Below are 23,315 nucleotides of genomic sequence, written 5' to 3'. Positions count from 1 at the left end.
ATGAAAAATACGAAGTTATTTGAAAATTCCAGTATTCAGCATTTGGAAGCTTTGCAAATTTACAACATAATGTCTATAAACTACATTTAAAGAGAAAATGTAACTTTTATTGATTACCAAAATTTCCTGCAAGATATACCTATCAAAACAGATATGCTACAGAACATTATGAGATTGAGGGAAAAAAAAAACAGCTCCCATTCAATACAAAGCATTGTGATTGATGAACTCCGGAAGTGGCCCGGTTTTACGAAGCGCATTAATAAGAGCTGAAACTAGAGCTTCTTCACAATTTCTTCTATTGCCTTCTCATAATATCTCATTCTTTGTGTGGAAGTTACTGCACTGTTGAAATGCTGCTTGTTAAATGCTTCCTGGAAGGAATTTGACCAGGCATCAAGCTTTTTTTGTGCCTAGATTGGGCAAATCAGGGAAAAGTGTAAGAATGCTGATGAAAGGTACAGCCAAGTACAAATATTAAGATATATGTTCAAAAGAGAGATTTTGTTGAACCTGAGATTGTATCTGCTTTAGGGTTTGAGAATCACTGGCCTCTTCAACAGCTTCACGAATCTCCATCATCTGCATGGCATTGGTTTCAAATTGTAATTATTGATAAAAGTATTTGTGAAACTAAGGAGAAAGCAATATCAAATTTCCAGTAAGTAGGATAAACTATAGGTATGATAATAAATGATCTGCCGGATTTCCATTCTAGGTGGCACCGAAAGAAAAAGTATCCTACTGAAAATAGCCATAAAGGGTACCTCAACAAGTAGATCAGGATCTGCAACTGTTTTCTCTTCATCAACTTGTATACCTTCAAGTTTCAACTATCACAAGCCAACACAAGAAAAATGAATCTTAGGTAATATATTCTTCAATCCACAAGGAAAAGTAGTCAAGCAAATGTCCATAACTTCTACCCAAACAACAACTTATACTTGCATGCATAGTTCGAGAAGATAGATAAATGAATGATGGGGTAACTGTACTGTAGTGCCCACAATTACGTAGGATGCATCAAAGCCAAGTATTCACAAACCGTGTGATTTTTCTAGTGAGTCTGAGAAAATGAATGTGAGAGAGAACTAATACATCATTAGAGTCTTGAAATAAAATTTTGAAAAACCATAGATCAAATAATTTTTCAGCAGCTCAAATCTACTTAAAAAGAAACAAAGCACTTTTCCTTTTACCTCCAAATGTTATCCTTTTGCTGATCCTGAAGGGGGCCCAATTCAAGTAATTACATTACTACAATATTATCCATTCAATCAAATATGTGTTTCCACCTGGTTTATGCCATGCCATGCCACTAACCAACTGTAAGTCTCTAACAACAACACAACCTTCAATCCCAACTATATTGGGTCACCTGTATAGATCATTCTTCTCCATTCATCTATATTTACTTTAGGATCCATTTTCCTAGTTTTCTTGACATAAGCTTTATGCTGGTTAGCCAGCTATCTAACACACCCCTTATACTTCATCAGAAACTGCTACTAGCTATTAAATGATATTATAGACTTACAGCAAGTGTAAGCTTGCACAGGCGGCATCATGTCACCAACCAACTGTCCGGTAAAAAAAAATCTACAACTTGCCTTTCTAATATATTCAAGTGATACAGGTTATAATTTCAGTCACGTACACGGTATATATTTGTGCTTCCTTAGCTTCTAGGGGTAATAAAGATATGAGAATCCAAATAAGTCTCACTGGGCACAATTGTGAAAAAAAATTAACGTCCTTCAAAAAGCATTCCTGCAATATGGCATTTGCAATGGTATTTTAGCCAACCCCTCTGCTCCAACACAAATGATGCTCTGAAGTACCTATATGCTATTTGTTGAAAGATACTAAAATCGAATACAGTTGATATGTACTAAAATGCCACATTCTTATGGCAGACATGTGGTGAATTTCTACATGATATATCTTACACTTCTTCCCAACTTTTTTCCCATAAGCAGATTGTGCTATGTTCCAGTAGTAAATATACGAAAAGAAATTGCAAGTCAAAAAGTAGGCAGTCTGCTCTTCTTTATAAGCAAACTACAGTAAGCTTACCAAAGATAAGAAAATAATACAGTCATCATACAAATGAAGTGTTAGGCATCAATGAAACAACAATTAATCAACAAATAAGATGTCAAAAGCCAGATTATTATACTAAACTCACCAGATATAATGCCCTTGACAAAGGTTTTCTGAGCGTGTGATAGGCATCAATCACGCGGGCTGACTGCTCAGCAGCAAAAGCTTTTTCATTCTAACGGGAGGAGAAATAGAGTAGGTTAGCTCAACATAATCTGCTATAATTTATAAGGGAAAAAGTCTATCTATGAAGTTATCTAATGCGCCACAACCTCAGATTTTGTATGAACAAGATCAGGATGTAACTTCTTCTGCCAATCCTTGTACTTGCCTTCTAAATTATCATCCTTTATGTCAAATGTCCTTTCCCTGTGAATTCCAAAAGAAACTTTACTAGCTAATATAGTCATTTTAAGCATCGCACTTTCTGTACCAATCCTACAAACAAAGAAATGACTTTAACTTGTAGTCCTCCAAACAATCAACCCCACAGATACAGACATGTTAATACGAATATAAATAAGATATTCAGCTGGAAGTCTATCAAGTCAAGAGAACAAACTATTAGTGAAAAAAAAAAATAGACTCCTATATTTGGCTCACTAATACTAGAACATTTACAAATTTCAGAACATTCAGAAACTGATCAACCTTGTAACCTGAACTTCTATCTTGCTAGAAAAGTGAAAAATGGAACCACAACTGTCAAACCAAGTAGGCATTCTCCCAGTTTTCGTAATTACTACTGAATACTGAGGTAACATATAGCTATCACAGGAACATAAATCGTAGAATTGTGTGTTCACCTCAGCATATCAGAACTCAATCCAATAGACCATTACAAGCAAACATATAACGACTAAATGTAAGAGTTGTATTACGTGAATTTGCTTTGGTATGCTTTAATTCCCAAGTATTATTGAATTTCTATCGATAATTCTTTTTTAGGATATCACGGTATATGCTGAATCTACCATATTTTAAAAAACAGAAGGAATTTTCATTAATCATGAGATCTAAAAGATGAGTTAGATATTATTAAAATCCACTAAGAGCTAAATAAATTGATTTCCAATAGTACTCACAACCCAAATATCCGGAAATAATCCACTGATGGATCCACAGGCTGCACGCTTCCACACGAACCACAAGCCAGGAATGGCTTCACCGCCGCCGATGTGACCCCGCAATTCCAGCACCTCAAGGGTCCTCCTGCGTGGCCCGACTCCGACGACGAGAAAGAAGACTTCCCCCAGACCTTAGATTCCCGGAAGGAGCAAGGTCGGCGGCGGACGAGGGGATAGGGGAAGAGGAGGAAAAGGCGGGTATGGAAAACCCTAGAGGGTGTGAGATGATGGCGAACAGGGAAGTGATAGTCGCGGCGGAGGAGAGCGAGGGAGGAGGTGAGTAATCTCCTTCGGCTCCACATTTCTTGGAGTAGGCAACGATCGAGAACGGAGGGCTCTCTGCAACAATTCTACAAACAACTTGCGTGCAAGACCAGACCGCGGGAGACGTCCTGCGCTCGGAGACTGCAGTCCTAAGTATTTAAATGGGCTTGTGATCGAGTGGTGCGTGGATGCTACCAGGCGTTACGTCGAAGTGGGCTTGGGCTTTTCCTAGTTTTGTCCTACAAAAAGTATGGGAATAAAGAACTCTTCACCCCGTTTGATAAGTTTGCTATTCCGGAATAAAGAACTCTTTATTCTATGTTTTCATTTGGATAAATTTATTCGGAATAACTCGATCACTTGTTTTGAAATGTAAATCACCGATTTGCCCTCTTCGGTACTAAAATCACCGCTTTAAAATATATTTATAGTGAAAAATATTTGATTAAGAATTGTGAAAATAACCACGAGAAGATAGTATAATAATTGTAGAAAAAAAATTATTTCATTTTAAACCTATTTCTTATGTTTCTAAAAAAAATCTATTTATTTATTTATTTGCATTAAACTATTGGACAACAATAATATCAATTTGATCATTTTTTTTACTTTTATTCTGTTACGAACCGGCCTAATCCGATCCACAACGGTTCTGAAACTTAGATCCTAACTTGATAGCCTTCCAATGGCTATATGGATGCTAGGGTTAGTTCGTGGTGTGAAGGGGGAGAAATTGTTGTGGAAGAGAGATGTTAGAGGCTAGAAGAAGCCGACCAAATACTTGGGCGGTGAAAGAAGGGAGGTGGAGAAGACGCCAATGGCTAGAGACAAAGAGAGAAGGAGATAAAGCTAAAACCAATTTCAATAATAAGATGATCATCCTCATACCACTCTAATTAGAGTTTCCTCCATATATATATAAAGGCTCACCCTAGGAACTCATCACTAAGTTAAACAACTCCAAATAAATTCTAATAAATCAACAATTAAGTTAAAACCAAACCAACAAAACCAGTCTTCCTTATCTTCTCAGATTAACCTTCGTTTCCTCGCAAATAGATTTCGAATATGGAGAAGTCATAAATATCAAAGTTATAGATCTCGAGGTTGGCGATGTTATCCAACTAGTTTGATATTATTTCAATATGTGTAGAATATTCAATGAATATTTTTCTGAAACTGCGTAGAGCTGAATTTAGCTAATTAAATAAAAGCCTAGACTCAACCCATTGAGCCCAATCTCCTTTTGATGTGATTCGATCTGACTCGATTCGCATCATATTCCAACTATATATTGTAGTCGCACATCATCTTATCCGATATTTTTATTCCAACTTTTTTATCCTTCTTTTTGTAATGAAACACTATATTAGAATTGGAATACAAATTTTCTTTATTTCAAAATAAATCCTCATTTTATCTAATTCTAATTTTTCATCATTTCGCAACTAAATGGGTTAGGGTTATTAGGCTAAAACTCGTTAAGGTATGTCTCATAGATCCGGTGCAAGCATTTAGTCCCAATCCAGTTCCATTGAAATTTTTATATTTGCTTCTTTAATATATAAATATGTATCCAAATATGAATAAATCTACGAGGAAATGAATATGAATTGAAGAATAATATTCGAATCAATATCTATATATTATTTAGTTTAAGAAATTATGAAAGTCAATGAGAAGCCAACATTTCTTTTAGGAGAGGAGCCAGGGGGAGTTACCAAATTATTTACATGAACAAAAGAATTATGTCTACCTCATTTAGGTATTTAAAATGCTAAACATTAAAAATTATTATAACAGCCAAATTTTACCTTCTATAAAATCTATCGATGTTAATGATTTTGAAAATAAATTTCTCACTACGAGATTAAGTTATGAAACAAAACTTTAGCAATAATTTGGGTGAAAGTCAAAACCAAATCTTACATATTTTTCCTAACTTAAATACACGATCAAATATAGATTAATGAGTATATTAAAATAATCATAATAATTAAGTCATAGTTTTAATACATAGAGGATATAATATGATCAAGCTTTAGTTATTATTGCTACCTTCACTTAATGACTCATTTAGCGAGGCTTTATTCTTTTTAAGGACAAAATATATTTTATTTAGAAGATTAAACATTTTAATATACAGAAAAAAAAAAACGGATTGCTTGATATATTTTTCTTCTATCAGTTTTCATTTGTTATTGTTTAGAAGTATAACTATATTTAACCTAGACCGGATATTAAGCAACATTAAAACTATACGCTCCATAGCTTAGGGATATTAAATAAAAAGATATATATAATGACTATATCAATTGTATAGTTATTCTATATTCAAAAAATAAGTACAAATATATCTTATCTATATCTATAGTTACACTTAACAGATATATATGATAATTAAGGTCACAGTTCCTTTCGCTGTATCTAAATTCTTGTCCTTATTAGAAGAACAAGTAAATGATTTTACCACTATTTGATATCGGTTTTCAACCCTAGTCCCCCACCACATTACTGTAAGACTTTATAGGATTAGAGGGCACATAATTAAAACCGTTGGATTTGTGCGATCGAAATTATTTATTTGTATTGACCTAAGCACAGTGTTAGATTGTTCTCCTTTTCTTTTTAACTTTTTTTTTTTCAAATTTTATGTGGATCCTGTCTGAATTATATTGTCCCATCGAATATAATCCAGAGAGAGAGAGAGAGAGAGAGAGAAGCACAGAAACACTTTGCTCCCATATAGAATCCAAAGAGCACGTGGAAACACTATTATGTAGGTCAAGATCTTCAGTAAGGTTCGTTGGATCGAGAAAATAAATCATGGAAGAGATTTAAAAAAAGAGAGTTAATTTACGTAAAAAGAGAGAAAGAAAGCTACAGATTGAATCGCTATGATTTGACGTTTCATATTTCTTAAGACAAAGGCTGACAGATAGCTCGCCCATGAAACGTCAACTGATTTGATATACAAAGTACACTGAAAGATAGAGAAAAGACTCATTCATCAAGTACTACCAAAAGATACGACCAATAATAATTTTATTACAAAGAAAAGTAGTACCAAAAGATACCACTTAATTTAATTTAATTTACACTCAGAAAGTAGTCTTAGGCTTCTTCTACCTCTGCTGCTGCTTACCACCTTTAAAAATATTCCAAGTTACGCTTTACGATGCTTACTGCTAAGCAATCGTAGTCTCAAAAGTAAATTCACATTAAAGAGAAAAAATATATATAGAGAGAGGGTGGGAAGGGTCGGCAGGTGCGAATTTCAATGCGTGCGTTGTCGTGTTGCTCTTCCTGTTCCAAGCGTTCTCGAAGCGCGGGTAATATGTTTTAAGTTTTTGACGCGTGGGACCCTCCCCCCCCCCCCCCCCTGTCTGTGTCTCTCCATCAGGTACGAGAGCGACAGCAGAGCGCGAGTTTGGTGGCGGAACAGCTGGGTGGTGATCAAAACTGTAAACGGTCTTCCGACACGTCCGTCTTTATTTTGCACCCAACCCCTCGTCTTTCCAAACTATTCCATCTACCTACGTTATATATTATTAGTTCTAAAGCAACAATGTATTTATATAAATAAATTAGTCTTAAAAGAAAAGTAGAGATTGACACAAGAAGAAGAAGAAGAAGAAGAAGAAGAAGAAGAGAAGAGGAAGAGAGTGGATAGGTTTTGACGTCTTGCGAGTGGCATGCAGCAGGTCACTGTAGGATTGTGACTCTTCTCTCTCTCTCTCATCAGCTTCGTATTTAATGTTGTTTGGTGTCACTCGTTCGAATCAACGACATTCTAACTCTCCATCTCTACCCACAAGCTAGAAATGGCAGCTTGTATATATACCTGTCATGATATCTATCTATCTATCTATCTATCTGTCTATCTGTCTATCAGTATAGATGCAAGTTGAAATTATTTCGTTGATTAGCGGATCTTGAACTATTTTTCCACCCTAGTTGCTGCTCTACGGTTGGTGGGTTGTATCCCATACCAAGCTCGATGTGAACTCTCAGGTGCATGAATAAAAATGCACCTGTGTTGGTTAGTTGGGGAATCTGTGGAGGAAGAAATAAGCAGCATATATATGGCAACTCAAGACAGTCAACGTTCAGAAGATGGAGATCAAGATGAAGACAAAAGAATAAGGAAATAGAGATGCTAGAAAGTCGATGGTTTTTATTTTCCTCTTCTTTTAGATGATCTATTTATAGTCTTCATAGTCAAGGAAGACTTGTATCTTCCTTTTGAATACTGATGGTTTAGATTACGTTAGTGGATAGATGAGTGCAGCTGATCATAACAAGCAATCTAGACTGGTGAATAAACCCTAACAAGATTAGTGTAACATTTGCAGGATATATATAATATTCTCACATATTTCTCTCATAGATAAACACACGCACCCAAACATACTGTTATCTTTCCCTCTCTTTTTTTTTTCCATTTGTATTTGGGATGCTCACAATTTACTATCATTTTTCAGAAAGAAACAAGTAGCGTTCACTATGGCTTTCTGTTTTGATAAGTTTATCAGAGTTATAATCCAACTTCTATGCAGTGCGACTGTAAGCTACATCATGAAAGATGCACGCTTGGTCAGGTTGGAGAAAATGGAGTGCATGTGAACAACTTAAATGACTAGATCTCATTGCTAGCTAGTTGAAGGTGGGGGTCCATTATCTGACACAAACTTGTGCTGCCTTTGCCATCTGCTTTTAAAGATCAGCAGCTTCATTGTGTTTCAGTCAATATTAGAATATTATCTTCATGAAATCACCTTCTTCTTTACTTTTATCTTTTACTGTGCTAGCTAAGACTAATCCATTAATACTCTCTCTCTCTCTCTCTCTCTCTCTCTCTCTCTCTCTCTCTCTCTCTCTCTCACTCACTCACACCCAGCTATATAGACTTGAAACGGATGAAGAAGAATACTAGCTAGTTAATAAGTTGTACAAATTTCATATTGTATATCATAGCAAACATTTAATTCGATGTATTTAAAAACCCTCTCTTCCCACAAATAAGATACAGTCATATATTTTAGTCCCTAGAACTGGCAGTTCATACATTTTGTCCATAAGTTGAACAAATAGATAAGAAAGCATCTGTACAATAAACACAATCTTCTCAATAGAAATCCTGAGTTTTCTGGAGCGCTGGAGCTGCGACAATACCCTCATCGAGCTTCGCTTACTTATTGCCGTCAATATTTAGCCCGAAATGGATGTGCGGAAAATGCGCCCACTGCAAATCATCAAGAAGTTGTCTAGTTATCATTATCGCCAAAAGATCAAGTTTGCAATATAATGAATGATATTACTAGCCGGTCCTTAATTGTTCTTGTTCAGGCGTATGATTTAATGATATTTGATGTAGCAAATGCCTTTTAGTTGTTTGATACTAATAAAATCTTACATCTATAACAAAGTGCATCCCAAGTTTTGTAGCAGTACCATTTTAAAGGCAAAGGCATTCCTCAAGGACTTCGTAGTTAGACTTTTCCATGGGTATGCAATAGAGTGATGGCAGAAGATAGCACATTTACATTAATTAAATAGAAAGAAAAAACGAACTTCCAAGAAATTTAGGACATTAATTCTAAATGGCATGATTGAAGTGGTCAGGTTTTGCCCATAGAATAGCACATAGGAAACCAGTGTAGGAAACAGAGTTAATCTTGGAGAATCTTGTCCATGTCTTCGTCCAATATCATTTGTAGCATCACTTGAAGCAGGTGTTTGAAGAAAAGGACCATAATAAGATAAGGTACTGTAATTTTCACATATAGACACACACACACACACCTTACTAATTATCTAAGAGGTACTTGTTTTCTTTCATTTCTAAGCTTAATGATGATCTTAAGATACCCATAGAATGATTAGATATTCTAGTCCTTACTATATCCACTGATGCACGACTTATTTGATGTACTAGTCCTTATGTGTCCGGGTGTGTAATGGAGTGTTGTTCAGGTGTTGTGTGGAAAGAGTACATTTCCAAATTTCATGAGTTAATCTAATTCTCCTTATATAAAAAATAAGAAAATAAATACACACACACACACACACACACACACACACGAATTTGACTACAAAATTTCTATATGTTAAAATGTTGAAAAGGTTTCATTACTCTTCTGACTGCAGATTGGTCCTAGGGATCGTCAAATACGAATCACAAGGTGGAAGACCACTTTGACATCAAAACCTGTAACCAAAGGTAAAGGACTTTGAAAACGTACAATCTTCCTCCTCAGACTTTGACTCTTGACTTAATTCTAATAATTTCGCTATACACTTTGATTCCTAATTGATTTGGAAGAGTACAATCCTTAAATATATTGAAAGTGTTCGGCATTGTTTACTGGGGAAAGAAGCTCCAAGAATCCATTTGTACCATATGGTGGAAAGATTGCTGACTTAAAAGGAAAAAAAAGAAAAACTTAATTTGGTACACCCTAATTGTCTAACATATATGCTTTCTTTCATCAATTTCTATCTTCCCTACTTCACCATAACCCCAAATACATGTTACTATGTTTGCACCATCCAGGATTTTCGTTTAACAAAATCGAATTAGCTAAAACACTACTAAAATTTTAGAACAATCTAGAAAGAATGGGCAATTAAAAATCCAACTATTAATATTTTACTTCATTAATAACACTTACATTCTTTGCTGCCGTGCTAAAAGCTTCCCTGTGGGTAATGTCAGGATTGTTAGCCTTTATCCTTTGTATCTCTTCCCTAAAGGACAAAAAGGACATTAATGTTAGATTGGACAGATGCAATGCTGCATTGAGATATGCTTCAATAATATCTTATAGAGTTCTTCTTGGTGCTCCATTGGATAACAAATGCATAATTAATAACAAGAAGGAATTTGGAATAAATTTCTTTGACAGTCATCATCCGGAATACTCACTTGATAAATCTGTTGTATGCTGAAGGAACGCGTTGTCTCTTCTCAGGGGCTGGTTAGAAGATGGATAGAAGATTGAAAATATAAATGACAATATGTTATTTGATGCATGGGGAAATGAACCAGAAATGAATACAAAATTGGAGAAAAATTAAATTGTCTTAATGAAGAGTGACATAAAACTACTTTAAAATACACTCGGAGGTAAAACTTTTATAAATTAATTAGGATACTTTTTTCAACTATATTCTTGCGTTGCAGTAGAAATCTCATGTCATCTTTTTCATTTTCCTCTTTTATTCCTAGAAAATGCCGTATATATACATATGGCCTAGTTTGTATCAATGTACATGTGTCTATTGAAAGATGAGATAACTGGTAATTAAGTATCTGATGTTACTTGCAAAACAAGTAAAAAAGTTTAGATTGACAGTGAGCTATTATAATCCAAATGAAACCTTCAGTTCTCACCATAAAGAAAAACTATGTTTCAGAAAAGAAATTTCTTTCCATATATCCTGACTACATCATTTGCATTGCGATGGATGGTTACTTGTGATAGTCATATGCAAAAGACATTTAGACTTACGCCGAATAGGAGTCTGCAGTTGATCATGTTCCATTGAGTACATCAGTGCTGATCTGTTACATTTGGAAGATGATCCATAGTCTATGCATTTATCATGAGATGCAACGTTGTGAGTCTGCAGTTTCTCCCACCACCAAATTGAAATAAGAGAAGCCATTAGAGTTCACTAAATATTAGCAGAAATTACCAAGCCTGAAAGGAGGTGAGAGAGAGAGACTCATCCTACATAATTATAAACAAGAGGCAGAATAGAAGTCTTTATTATACTAGTATAATCGGTTTGGCATGTCAAACAATGCATTGATACCAGGAACGTACCTTAAGCATCTCCTGCACATAGATACTAATACAATAAGCATAGTTGACAGCATTACCTATGTAATCCTTTTATAAGCACTCTAAGACAAGTAATGTGCATAAAGGCTCAATACTCATGCCTTGGAAGAAGTTGCTGACCTTTGAAACATTATATCGATCAAGGTCATAAAATTACAGTTAATACGATAAAATGACACGAAAATGTAAAGGAATTTCTCAACCTGAAACTCTTGAAGAGGGAGTGTTTGAAGCAAAGATCCCATGTTCACAGACAACAAGTTAGCACAATGCCCGCATCGAACTGTCACGACGTTGAGCAAACTATTGCTAGGAACACTAACCTGAATCATAAAGATAGATGGACATTTTATGAAATTAATAGAAAATATACTTAGTAAAAGTAGTTTGATAGCAAGAACATTGAACACTAAAAGAATTATCTAATGAACATTACAAAATTTAAACTCGTATAGCTTAAATTTGCTTTTGTATGAAGAGAAATCAATATATACTAAAAATGCATGAGCTAGTATATAGCAAAGTAGGTATAAGAATAACACAGAGGAATTAGTCCAAATTTTTAATAAGTAGTACTGCTTAGCTTCAGCATCTTAGGCACCCAAGACTATATATATAGTACTACTGGAAGAGTGGACGAGTTTAGAGTTCATGAAAAGAAAGAACCAAGTAGTTCTTCATCATGCAATCTAGTGATCATCTAGAAGGAGGAGAAAGAAAAGAACAATGAGACAAAGAAAAGAACAAATACTGAGTGCACTTTCCATCCTTAACACTTTCATCATGCTCTGAATTGGAATGACTTTCCCATTGTTTGCTTTCCCGGGTTCAAGATCTGGAGGGATCTGTGAACACTTATATCCCTGGAAGGGAAACAGCTATATATGCACCCTTTTTCTCCTTGAAGAAGTAGAATAAACAGGAGCTCCTTCAAATGAGTGTGAATTGCATAACTCAAAAGGGAAAGAAGAAATGTTAGAGACAAGTCAAAGATAATATAAAGGACTGGTACTGTGAATAGCATCTGTTTAAGCTACAAGCCTAATGTCTGCTTCCCCTCTTCTTTCTGCACCCCATCTGACCGGCCCCTCTCTCTCTCTCTCTCTCTCTCTCTCTCTCTCTCTCTCTCTCTCTCTCTCTGTGACTGCGCCAAAGTTAATAAAGACAGTAAAAACAATATGAAGAAAAGAGTCGAAAATTACTAGACAAGCAGAACCATTTCCTGACATCTCAAGGAGGGTTAGGGCAATTTTTTTTACAAGCAAGGATCAGAAACTTGAGCTACAATGTGAAGTCATTTCATGAGAATGTGGTGATTCATGCACGATGAAACATTAATATCCTTTCCTTTTGGTAGCAAAAATAAATCCAGTGTCATCCTTTTGGTACAAAAAAAACCACTCTGGAAAGATGCATGATGAAATATTATTATCCTTAGTAGAGCAAAGAGAAAGCGTTTGCATTTGGTGTGAGGATAACACAAATATCTTTGAACAAATACAACTTAGGAACTTCAAAATAAAGAACATAAAAGTATAAATGCAGGCATCAAATGCAAAAGCTAAGGGCACACAATTAATTTCTTTAAGGAAGATTAAACAAAATACCAAATAAATCGAACTGCGAAAGATCTGTGATCTGAAATTTTTATGATTCATCCTCTAAGATTTCACCTATGTTTGCAAAAGGTTGAAGAGTAAAGAATTAAGATGTAGGCATCCAGTTAGTCTGGAACAAAATCATCCATCTTATCTGCCATTTAATTTCCATCTCTAAAGAAGCTGGTGGTATATGCATGAACCAAGTCGCCACAATATCCTTCACCGGACACCCGGTATAGGATAATTACCAAGATTCATCAAGATCTCCCTTGAACTCTACAAAATCACATCCATGTGCTTAGCAAAGAAAAATTCTCTAAGCAACTGCTAAAGAATTATAGGTTCTTAATGCCGTGAAATAATCATCACTATCAATTATCGTGATCCTCTAGGTGAAATTAAGACAAATAAGTTGGCATACTGTCATGCTATTGATGGCCCAGCTGTTGATAGATCAACCATCCAACCAGCGAGATTGCAATCGCAAACCGCAACATGAGAAGAGGAAGAGAAAGACAGAAAGAGAGGAAGGCCAATATGATCAATACCACAAGAATGGTGTTGCAGAAATTGCAGTGGACATAGCAAACTTGCTCAGGCGCTAATTGGGCCGACATTTTCCGATCTCCAGAGGCACAAGATGATATAAGCACATAAACTAAGGAGAGGGAAGAAGAAGATAGAAGCCCAAGAAGAGGTCTGTGATGTAGTTTATATACAAGATGTGGAAGGATAGCTTTCCTCTTTTCTTTTCTTTTTTTTTTTTTTTGTTTGCTTTTGCTTTGATTTGGAGGGGAAAGTTGGGGGAGAGGAAGTACCAAATGATAGTGGGGGAAATAAACAGGTTGAGAGCAACAGTTTTGGAGTGGCTCTGAGGTGGAGTAGGAGGTGGAAAGAGTTATGATTGAAAGAATGAGTGGTAAGAGTCTCTACCACTGTTACTGCTACTACCCTCCCTCCCTCCCTCTCTCTCTCTCTCTCTCTCTCTCTCTCTCTCTCTCTCTCTCTCTCTCTCTCTCTCTCTCTCTCTCTCTCTCTCTCTCATATTCCCTGTATGACAACAACAAGTGGGCTAGTGAAAGGATATTAATGGTAGAGAGAGAGAGAGAGAGAGAGAGAGATGCCAATCTTCTTTGTTCTTATTCCCCAAATTTACTTAGTTTCCATATAGACCAAAAACAAAAGGGTAGGCATTATCTGATGACATACATAACAGTAGGTTTAGGGTTCTTGGTTACCTATTTTGGTCGACAATTTTTCAAACAATGCTCTACCTTTTAGTAATTTTATCATTAACAACAAGCTGCCTTTTAAGCTATTTGTAATCCGACCCATATTTGTTACTTTGGCTATCATTAATCCTTGATTATGATCTACTTAATATATATAGCTTCCGTAACGATATTTTAGACAAGATAATTTATGAAGTTAAGGGAAAGGAAGATCTTACTATTCCTAAGGGAATGCTCCTTTTCTAATACCATCTTATTACAGTTGATTTGTTTATGTTAACTCGGGATGTCATATGAAAATTACACCCAAAATAGAGGGAGGGTGTCGATCACCAAATCATTAAAATATTGGGTCTTGATTCAGACTTTCTCTTTAAGGTCAGCTACTATGCGAGCTTACAGCATCCATGAATTCTAAAACCCTGAGACAGGGCTTGTCAGATTCACCAGGAATTGATCAAATACTTTCTCACTGGTAATTATCACATGCTCTCTTAGAACACACAGTTCTTCAAACATCTGACATATATAAATCCGTACTTTTCTGATGGTCTCCATTTAATTATGTAAATGCATTAATGCGGTCCAGTAAAGCAACAAGATACACTGCATGATCATGTGTTGAATCTATTTTGTTGAGAGGATAAAAAAATAATCCAAATCTGAGGTTAGGTTTTTGTCTAATGTAGGTGCAATGTTCATATATAGCTGGAAGTAATTAGACACACACACACACACACACACACACATATATATATATATATATATATATATATATATATATATATATATATATCAATTAGCTCGATCTCTTCCACAGATAACACGGCTAATAATTGACCCAAATGTTAGGGATAAGTTTCTTTCACCCAAGGGTGACCTTTCCATTTACTACTCATAATTTAGCACTCATGCTGCTAATTAAACTTATTACACTTTATAATGGAAAACAATAGCTAACTAATTAAGTAGGCGATAGAGAGACTTACTGACATGTTGGCTTCTAGAATCCCTAGCTATTTCTTTATTCACATCAAATAAAATTAAGCAGTTGATGCAGGAGAAGCATGAAGTAGGGTGCAAGCCTACATATATACACATTTATAAAGAAAATCTTATATATCCTAATCTGAGAAGGATGTGATTGTTTCGAAAATGAAAAAAAATATCATTAGTAAACTTATTAGGAACACTAATCAAGCAAAAGAATAAAAAAATGAAGGAATTATATTCCATTTCTCTAGAGAAAATTGTTAAGAAGACAAATCTTTCAAACAGTACCAAAAGATTGATGATTAAATTACCTCTTCGGCATCAATTAAAAGGGATTAGTTCCTTGGACCTACTAAATTTCGTCCAATTTTTAACTTTTTAACTGGCTACATCACAATCTTCGTCCTATTCAATAACAAGTGAAAAATAATTCTTGCATGCAGTGGCATCTAAGAACATTTTCCTAGAGATGTTAGATGTCACATCATGCATGCTGCATGCATGCATGCCCTAATTTATTCTTACACTTCTCCTAAATTTCAGCTCCTCAAGAAAGTTGGGGAAAAAGATCACACATTGTCCACTTTCCTTGACAAGCTGAAAGCATTTCCAACTACAATAATAATGTGCTTGCATGCTGTTTGTTTGCCAAAGGAGTGACAAAGAATGCCATGCCTATTCTTTTCCTTCTCTTTTGTTCCTTTGGATCTTGTGCACAAGTAGGAGCACAGGATTTAAACACTAATTTTAAGTCAGCAAGCTTCCATCTATGTAATGTCATTTCAATTGGACAGTTTGGATCCCTCAAAGCTCTACTAGGGCTTGATAGGATGGATGCCTAACATGCATGGACCTACAAATGCTCATGAATGGCTTCAATCAGAACAGAACAATACTAGTTCACTACTACCACACCCTACAACACACACACACACACACACACATGCTTCATGTCTCATCTCCAATGCCCTAATAATTTAAATACATTTAATTGGCTCAAACAATATGGTTGGTGGTGAGATGCACAAATATATATATATATATATATATATATATCTTGATGTGGTTGTAAAGTCTAATCCTACACATGCATGTTGCCTTCAGGAATTAACATCATTAATTATCCCCATCTCTTCTGGGGGATTGCTTCACTTTTAGGTCAGCACGAAAGGGTAGGGACAAAGCCATTTGAAACATTAATAGTGACTTGGCATGTGTTACATATAGCATATAAAAATCACCATCCTCTAAAAGCTTTTAAACTTTTAAAATAGTTGGTGAATATTATGGTATTAGAGCAAAGGGTTCAGTTTGAATCTTATCAAACACATTTGTCATTTAAAATATATTAAATTTCCACCTACTTAATTTAAATCAAGTGCACTTTTTGGATCTATTAAAATATCTTAGTCTCGAAGTAACAAGGAGTATTAATATAAAATATAAAAATTATTTTTCTCTAATCATTGATGAATTAACAACATGAACATGGACAAATATTATTGATCACAGTAATCCAGACAACATCACCTATTAAAGAAACTGGAGAACAGCTAGTTCCAACACAATTCATTTGTCTACAGATAATACATACAAAACTAATTAAGATAGCCTTGTGAGTGAATATGTAAGGTTTTTGATATGTTTTTTTATATATTTATTCTTATATCTCCTCATCAATGCTACCAAAAAAAAAAAAGAAGCTTAGTTATATATATATATAAGGTACAAGGATGGATGAAAGCACGTCACTTGTACATACCATTTGCAAGTCAAGTTGGTATGACAATTGAAGAAATATTTTATAATATTCTTTGCTAATCTAGTGTAATATATATTCTAATTAGTTATGTCAAGAGATTATGATTTGCAGAGAAATAGTAGATAAAATTGGATTGTTCTTAGATTTCAAGGTGTAATAATAAGAAGAAAAAGTATTAAACTAGGAGTGTTATCTATTCATGTTATAGAGTTTTATCATTCTCCCAAGGATGCTACATTATCAATTCGTAATTAATAATGCAATACTCAATATTGCAAGACATAATAATAACCTTTTAGCTCTGTTTATTTTTAACAACGTATTAAAATGCATTGTGTTAAAAGTTCTATATACATTGTTTTAACCTTACCTAACAATTTAAGTTTTTAATTAAATTTATCTATCTAACACTCTTTAAATAAGAATAAAGCTAGTTTTCAATTTCGAGGTTATTAAATCAATGAATTGAGGCTCTACATAATCATAATATGATACATCTAGGTTTATGGTAAACTCAAGCTAAGACGTAGTGTATATAAATAACAGTCCATATCAATCAAGAATATTTTAGTTTACTTTTGACTCACGTTTCCATGTTTGACTTAACCTAACAAGTTATACTCAATAATTATTCACCCAGTGTGTGCCAATGCCTCCTAGAATCCAATCCTCTACTTTTAACCAAACCCTTTTCTTTTATCTCCAAAGTCTTTCTTTTCTTTTACTTTTTCTCTCTCTTTTTTTTAAATTTCTTTTACTTTTCCTTAAAAGGTTTTGTTTCATCCTTTTTTTTAAATATTATCTAATAGTTTAAACTTTTAGAGTAGTTGACGAGTTAAAACAGTTCTAGAGCATAGATAATATATTCAAATTCCACTATGCTCAATTTTACTTGAATAATATACAACTCCACTCAGTTAAATTAAATCTACTTCTTAGACAGATAAAAACATGTCGACCTAGAAGTAAAGGAAAGTGCTACAAAAATAAAATATAAAAACTATCGTTCTCCGGCAAGCCACACTTTTAAAGTAGTATGTAAGTTAATAAATTTGTACATGTTTCGATGAAATTAATGTAGGATTTGATCCACAAGATGACAAGTATCTAACAAGCATTTGTGCAAAGCAAAAGAAACCTTTAGTTTTCAAAATAGCAAAAATAGGCATCTAGTATAAAGAAAATGAATGCATTCAGTTTCACGAACCCAATCTCAATATTATTAAAACCGAAGAACCCTTTTATGTGAAAACTGGCGTCCAAAATCTAAACATCAAAAAATTTAGATTAAAAAAAAAGAAAAAATAATAAAATAAAATTTTAGAAATTTTATAAATTACACCCTACATTTTACCTATTTTGTGATTCACACTCTGTCTTTTAGAATTTTATAACCCAACCCTTTTTTTGTCATATTATTCTCATTTAATGCTCTAGATTAACTTGGACTATATCAGTAAAAAAATATTTTATTATAACATATAGAATAATTTATAAATACTTAAATTACTCTTATTTTTTTCATCCTTTCCTTCTCTTCCATCTTCCTCCTTTTAATAATCATCTAATGAATCAATCAAGAACTAATTAGATGATTAATAAAGAGAGGCAAAGGAGGAGGACTAAAAGCTCCATCTTCTCTCGCAAATTCTTAGGGAAGAAAGAGAGGCTAAATCATAAAATAGGTAAATTAGAGCGTTAATTTATAAAATTCCCTAAGGCTGCCAAGTGGCAATAAAATGTAGGACATTCCAACATCCGGAATGCGGGAAGTCCGGATTACAGTAGTTATGATTGATGTGAGCGTGACCATCCAATGAAAACGATGCATGGGCATTTAAATCGTAGTCATCCTCCATCTCCATGTGCGAGAATTCCATCCAAAAATAAATAAATAATAAAATAATAAAATAAAAACTTTCCCCATTTGGCGAATCATCCTCACATGTTTCCGAGGGTCCCACACACACCTCAGACTTCATTCTCTGGACTGGGATGGGATATAAGTTGCGGTTGTTTAGTCTTTCATCAAAATTGACGTCTTAAAATTAAAAAGAAAATAACTATTTACTTATTCCGACCACCCACTCATCAAAAAAGCTATTAAGTAGACTGCGTCTATTTTGGCTTGTTCAGCTGTCCTTCGTATATCATAAGTTACCTTAAAAAATATTTATGTTTATAAAAATTAAAAAATATTTTAATGAAATTATGGTTTGTATCGTATATATTTACTATTTATAAATCGAGCCATATGATTTAGCGAATATGTACTGAAAATGTCTCGGATTGGATTTGAAGTAACACCGTGAGAATATTCCGTTAAGTGTAGATAGTTTATTTCTAAAATAACCTCATTGATGATATAATTTTCTTAGTATAGTTAACTTGATTTAGATGTTTGATTAATTTTAACTAGTAGATCTAATAACATGGTGTTTTCTTTATTTGCACATATTCACTAAATTATAAGGCTAAAAATATAGGGTGTAAATTATAATTTCAGTAAGAGATAAGGTGTTATTTATAATTTTTCCAAAAGAAAAACTATCATTGTTTGATGGTTCATTTTCTAGTGGTCACCATCTATTACCTTTCTATCTTAGTTACTTGAGAGTTAAGTATTTTACTTTGATTAAAATTAGCCAGCGGTGTTCGATGCTTTTATTGTTCATAAAATTACTGAACTATTCAGCGACTTATCTTATATATAAATTGCTGAACAATTTAATAATTTTTTGGACGGAGTTATAACATAGCAATTGAGCCGACCAAAATAGATGCCTCATTCTTAATAATTTTTGGGTAGGTGAACTAGAATAATAAATAATTTTCTAAGGAGTCCTATTTAATTTTTCTTACACCAAAATTTATCTTCTTATATCTGAATTAACTCAATGAATTATTTATTTTTAATTTCACCTATGCTAAAATACAGTGTTTTGGTTGGAGTCCCTACATGGACAGGATAAGAATTTTCGCCAAGTTATTTTGCAAGAATGGATGACGTTATAGATAGAATAGAATATTGGAGTAATTGTACTCATATGATAACTTAAGTTTTTGGATCAAATGATTTTCTAATTTGATACCATGGGTTCAAATCTTATTAGCCCATTTTTATTTTCTTACTTTTAATGTTACAGTATAATGGACCTCATATTATATTATTTATTATCTATCATTAATTATCTCCTGCAACTCCATAGCTACTAACACAACTGTTGTGAATTGAAATTTAATTACATTCATTATTTGCCACCAAGTTACCACCTTGGTGATAATTTCGTATATTTCTTGGATTGGTTGTCAACCAAAATTAGTGTGGAAATTAACCCATTTTTTTTATATTAGTAGATCACGAGTCAAATGGTTAATATGTTAAAAGAGGTGAGTATTCCATGAAAATAATCCTAGTAAACTAAAGAGAGAGAGAGAGAGGTTTCTCTTTTCCATGATAAGACCTCCAATTAGTGTTCACCAAAAGGGAAAAAGAAGTCTTCTCATTTCTTGGTCAAGATAAGAGACAAGGTTGATGAGGGGCATAAGACATGTCTCTTTCACAAAGATAGGGTTATTGATATGGTTTTGAAGGAGAAATTTAATTTCTACCCAAATCCACAAGTATATAGATCTCAGCCTCAGATCGAGTCTTGTAGATTTCTTTGGCCCACAAATCTTTCCTATCTATTTAGCATTTAAACTTTTTAGTTTTATTCTGCAGATCGACTGGAGACACCTCAACAGTAATTGCCTAACTTGGCTTATATTATTACATGGTTTTTCTTGAAAAAACCTATTATTATATATATATGTGCTTAAATTTTTCGAGTAACCAATGAGTTTAAGTAAATATCTTGATATTAAAACCTCTCATTTAAGTCAGGTAGTTTAGTATTAAGTATAACATAATAAAATCACCGTTCTCTATTTTAGTTTAAGCTTGTAGAATAGTCCGTGAGGTAATATTCCCAAATACATCTTAACGGTAATTGCATAACTTGGCTTATACATCAAGTAACCGATAAGTTCAAGTAATTATCTTGAAATTTAAACATCCACTCATTTAAGTAGTGTAGTCTAGCATTGAGTATAACATAATAGAATCGTTGTTCTCTATATTAGTATAAGCTTATAGGATAGTCGGTGAATTAATATGCCCAAATACACCTTAACAATAAATCTCTACCTTGGTTTATACTATTAGATGGTTTTCCTTGAAAAAGATACTTATCATTATCTTTACTTATAAATTTTTTGAGTAACCGGTGAGTTTTAAATAATTATCTTGATTTTAAAACTTCTGCTCATTTAAGTCAAATAGTCTAGCATTGAGTATAACATAATAAAATCACTGTTCTCTATATTAGTTTTAAGCTTGTAGAACAGTGGTTGCTCATTTAAGTCAAATAGTCTAGTATTGAGTATAACATAATAAAATCACTGTTCTCTATATTAGTTTTAAGCTTGTAGAACAGTGGTTGCTCATTTAAGTCAAATAGTCTAGTATTGAGTATAACATAATAAAATCACTGTTCTCCATATTAGTTTAAGCTTGTAGAATAGTGGTTGAGTTAATATGCACAAACTTAGATTCATTTAAAGAGATCCCAAGTCTTAAGTCTTAACATTTCCAAATTTACATGGCCAAGTGCATGCATCAGCCGTTTAATTAGGACACCATTAAATCTACAACTCTCTCTCTCTCTCAAAGAGGAGCTATAAATGTAAAACAATTAATTAATTCGATAAGATCTCTCTCAGAAAACAAACAAACAGCAGAAAAGTACCAAAATTCTACAATACAAGGGCACAAGGGCCAAATGGCATCAATCTGTAGCTCAAAGCTTGCAGGTTTTTGGTGGGTCCAAAAATGGAAGCTATTTAAGTAAAGTATTTGGAATGTAGCTAATAAATTCTTGGGCCCTAATGGTGAACAAACTGCACGAAGGAACTGTAAGTATCAAGGAAACATAAACATCTAAACGTGACAGCTAGGTAACCATGTGGTAGAGCAAAAGAGTTGTCAGCTTTTTTTTTTAATTTTTTAACCCCTCCTCATAATGAATTTCTTATGGCCAATTTGATCAAATTTGTGTCAGCAAACCTTCCCATGCATGCTAAAAGTTTGGACTAGAAACTGGTGACTATGTCTTTGCTTCTGAATGCAAATCTTAAAAGGAGGATGTATTCATAGAGCCCGTTCAAACAGCATTCTATTGCGTCATTTAATTGCACTGGTAACCTGTTTGAACGCGTTTAAGCTGTTCGAATGTCTGTAGCAATTATAATAAGTCCGCGAAAGTTTGTTTTGAGAGAATTATGTATCCTTTTAGCCCATTAGGGTTTGGATTTCTTTTCTCCGAATTCTTAGCTCGATCAAAATCAAAATAGTATTTGTGTGCTCTTAGTACTGTGTTAGGAGAGTTATTATCTTTATTGGAAGAACTTAGTTTTTGCTTAGAATAACTTTCCTTTGATCCCAGTTGTGTTTCTATTTCTTATTTATTCATAAATAAGAAATGATTCATTCGTGAATAAAACTCTGATTGAAGAACAAGATAATTCACAGATAAGAGGTTATGGATTATTAAATCATAGTAATGGTTATACTAAATTTAGATGTTGTTTAGCTATAAACTATATATAAGAGATTCCTATTTGATATCTAAGGCTTTGACGATCCAAATTTTCATTTTGTTTCATCGTCATATATTGTTGGTATGAATCTTGAGGTGCATTTAATAGCTAAGAAATCTTGGACTTTTACAAAAACAATTCAAAGATTAAAAAGAAAAATCCATGTCGGTCCTCTGATAATGTGTCCGACCATTCGACAAGGACGTACCGGGGAATAAAAACCCAATTATAAGCCATCCGTCTTATGAAGGAAGCTTAACATATGTAACACAAACATTAATTATATGTTAATTAGTACAAGTTTAACACGACATTTTGGGACCTCTTTTATAGGGACCCTAGGCATTATTCTGTCTTAAAGGCGGGGCATTAAAGCATAATACGTATATAGTCAAATAGTAAATATCTAACAATTCAAAATTAATCCTTAAACATCCAACCCTGACTTGAGCTTAGTGCTCTAGTTATAAACCCAGAGACTAAATTATAAGCTAAACAAAACACTAACCTTTTTTAATATAAACAAATAAGTCAACTCTGAAAAGAACCACAATATGACCCTACACGCACATAGGATATAACGCTCTGATAAAAGACCGATTCAAACCTGGAACCATGTCCATCTTATCTCTCTGATATTCCGTCTCCATTATGGTTGCGAATAATATTGCTTTGAAACCAAGCATCAAAAAATTGAACCATAACCGTATCATATCACACAAGTCAATCTTCTTAAAATATGC

At 33.8% G+C, this 23,315-nt stretch overlaps 2 protein-coding genes across 3 annotated transcripts; both read right to left on the bottom strand.

Moving 5' to 3' along the window:
- Positions 1-7: 7 nt before the first annotated feature.
- LOC140758620 (iron-sulfur cluster co-chaperone protein HscB homolog) lies at positions 8-3,697 on the bottom strand. Of its 2 annotated transcripts, none has more exons than XM_073094853.1 (6): positions 3,192-3,697; positions 2,376-2,472; positions 2,189-2,278; positions 768-833; positions 514-582; positions 8-413 (listed from the first exon to the last, which is right to left on the bottom strand). In XM_073094853.1, exons 1-6 carry the CDS (start codon positions 3,530-3,532, stop codon positions 276-278), a joined length of 801 nt encoding a protein of 266 aa, XP_072950954.1. In that variant the 5' UTR covers positions 3,533-3,697; the 3' UTR covers positions 8-275. The 2 variants fall into 2 exon arrangements, with proteins under 2 accessions (XP_072950954.1, XP_072950953.1); XM_073094852.1 differs by having other exon boundaries at positions 11-413; positions 3,189-3,692.
- Positions 3,698-8,412: 4,715 nt separating this feature from the next.
- LOC140758722 (protein YABBY 2-like) lies at positions 8,413-13,759 on the bottom strand. Its single transcript, XM_073094985.1, has 6 exons — positions 13,494-13,759; positions 11,548-11,667; positions 11,009-11,123; positions 10,423-10,471; positions 10,169-10,244; positions 8,413-8,739 (listed from the first exon to the last, which is right to left on the bottom strand). Exons 1-6 carry the CDS (start codon positions 13,560-13,562, stop codon positions 8,686-8,688), a joined length of 483 nt encoding a protein of 160 aa, XP_072951086.1. The 5' UTR covers positions 13,563-13,759; the 3' UTR covers positions 8,413-8,685.
- Between the last annotated feature and the right edge of the window lie 9,556 nt (positions 13,760-23,315).

The sequence above is a fragment of the Typha angustifolia genome, chromosome 4 (assembly GCF_048772165.1).
Source record: "Typha angustifolia cultivar Huaian chromosome 4, ASM4877216v1, whole genome shotgun sequence".
Lineage (NCBI taxonomy): Eukaryota > Viridiplantae > Streptophyta > Magnoliopsida > Poales > Typhaceae > Typha > Typha angustifolia.
Note: the sequence above shows the minus strand (reverse complement) of the source record. Positions and strands in the feature narration are given on the sequence as shown.

Excerpts from the sequence above, each read along its gene's own strand:
- LOC140758620 (XM_073094852.1), bottom strand. The coding sequence starts at position 3,532 with ATGTGGAGCCGAAGGAGATTACTCACCTCCTCCCTCGCTCTCCTCCGC. Across the intron at positions 2,473-3,188 it reads TATTTCCGGATATTTGGGTT|GGAAAGGACATTTGACATAA; the intron begins GTGAGTACTATT and ends TGGAATTCACAG. Across the intron at positions 2,279-2,375 it reads TTGTTCATACAAAATCTGAG|AATGAAAAAGCTTTTGCTGC; the intron begins GTTGTGGCGCAT and ends TCCTCCCGTTAG.
- LOC140758722 (XM_073094985.1), bottom strand. The coding sequence starts at position 13,562 with ATGTCGGCCCAATTAGCGCCTGAGCAAGTTTGCTATGTCCACTGCAAT. Across the intron at positions 11,124-11,547 it reads TCCCTCTTCAAGAGTTTCAG|ACTCACAACGTTGCATCTCA; the intron begins GTTGAGAAATTC and ends GAGAAACTGCAG. Across the intron at positions 8,740-10,168 it reads TTAGCACGGCAGCAAAGAAT|TGGGCGCATTTTCCGCACAT; the intron begins GTAAGTGTTATT and ends GATGATTTGCAG.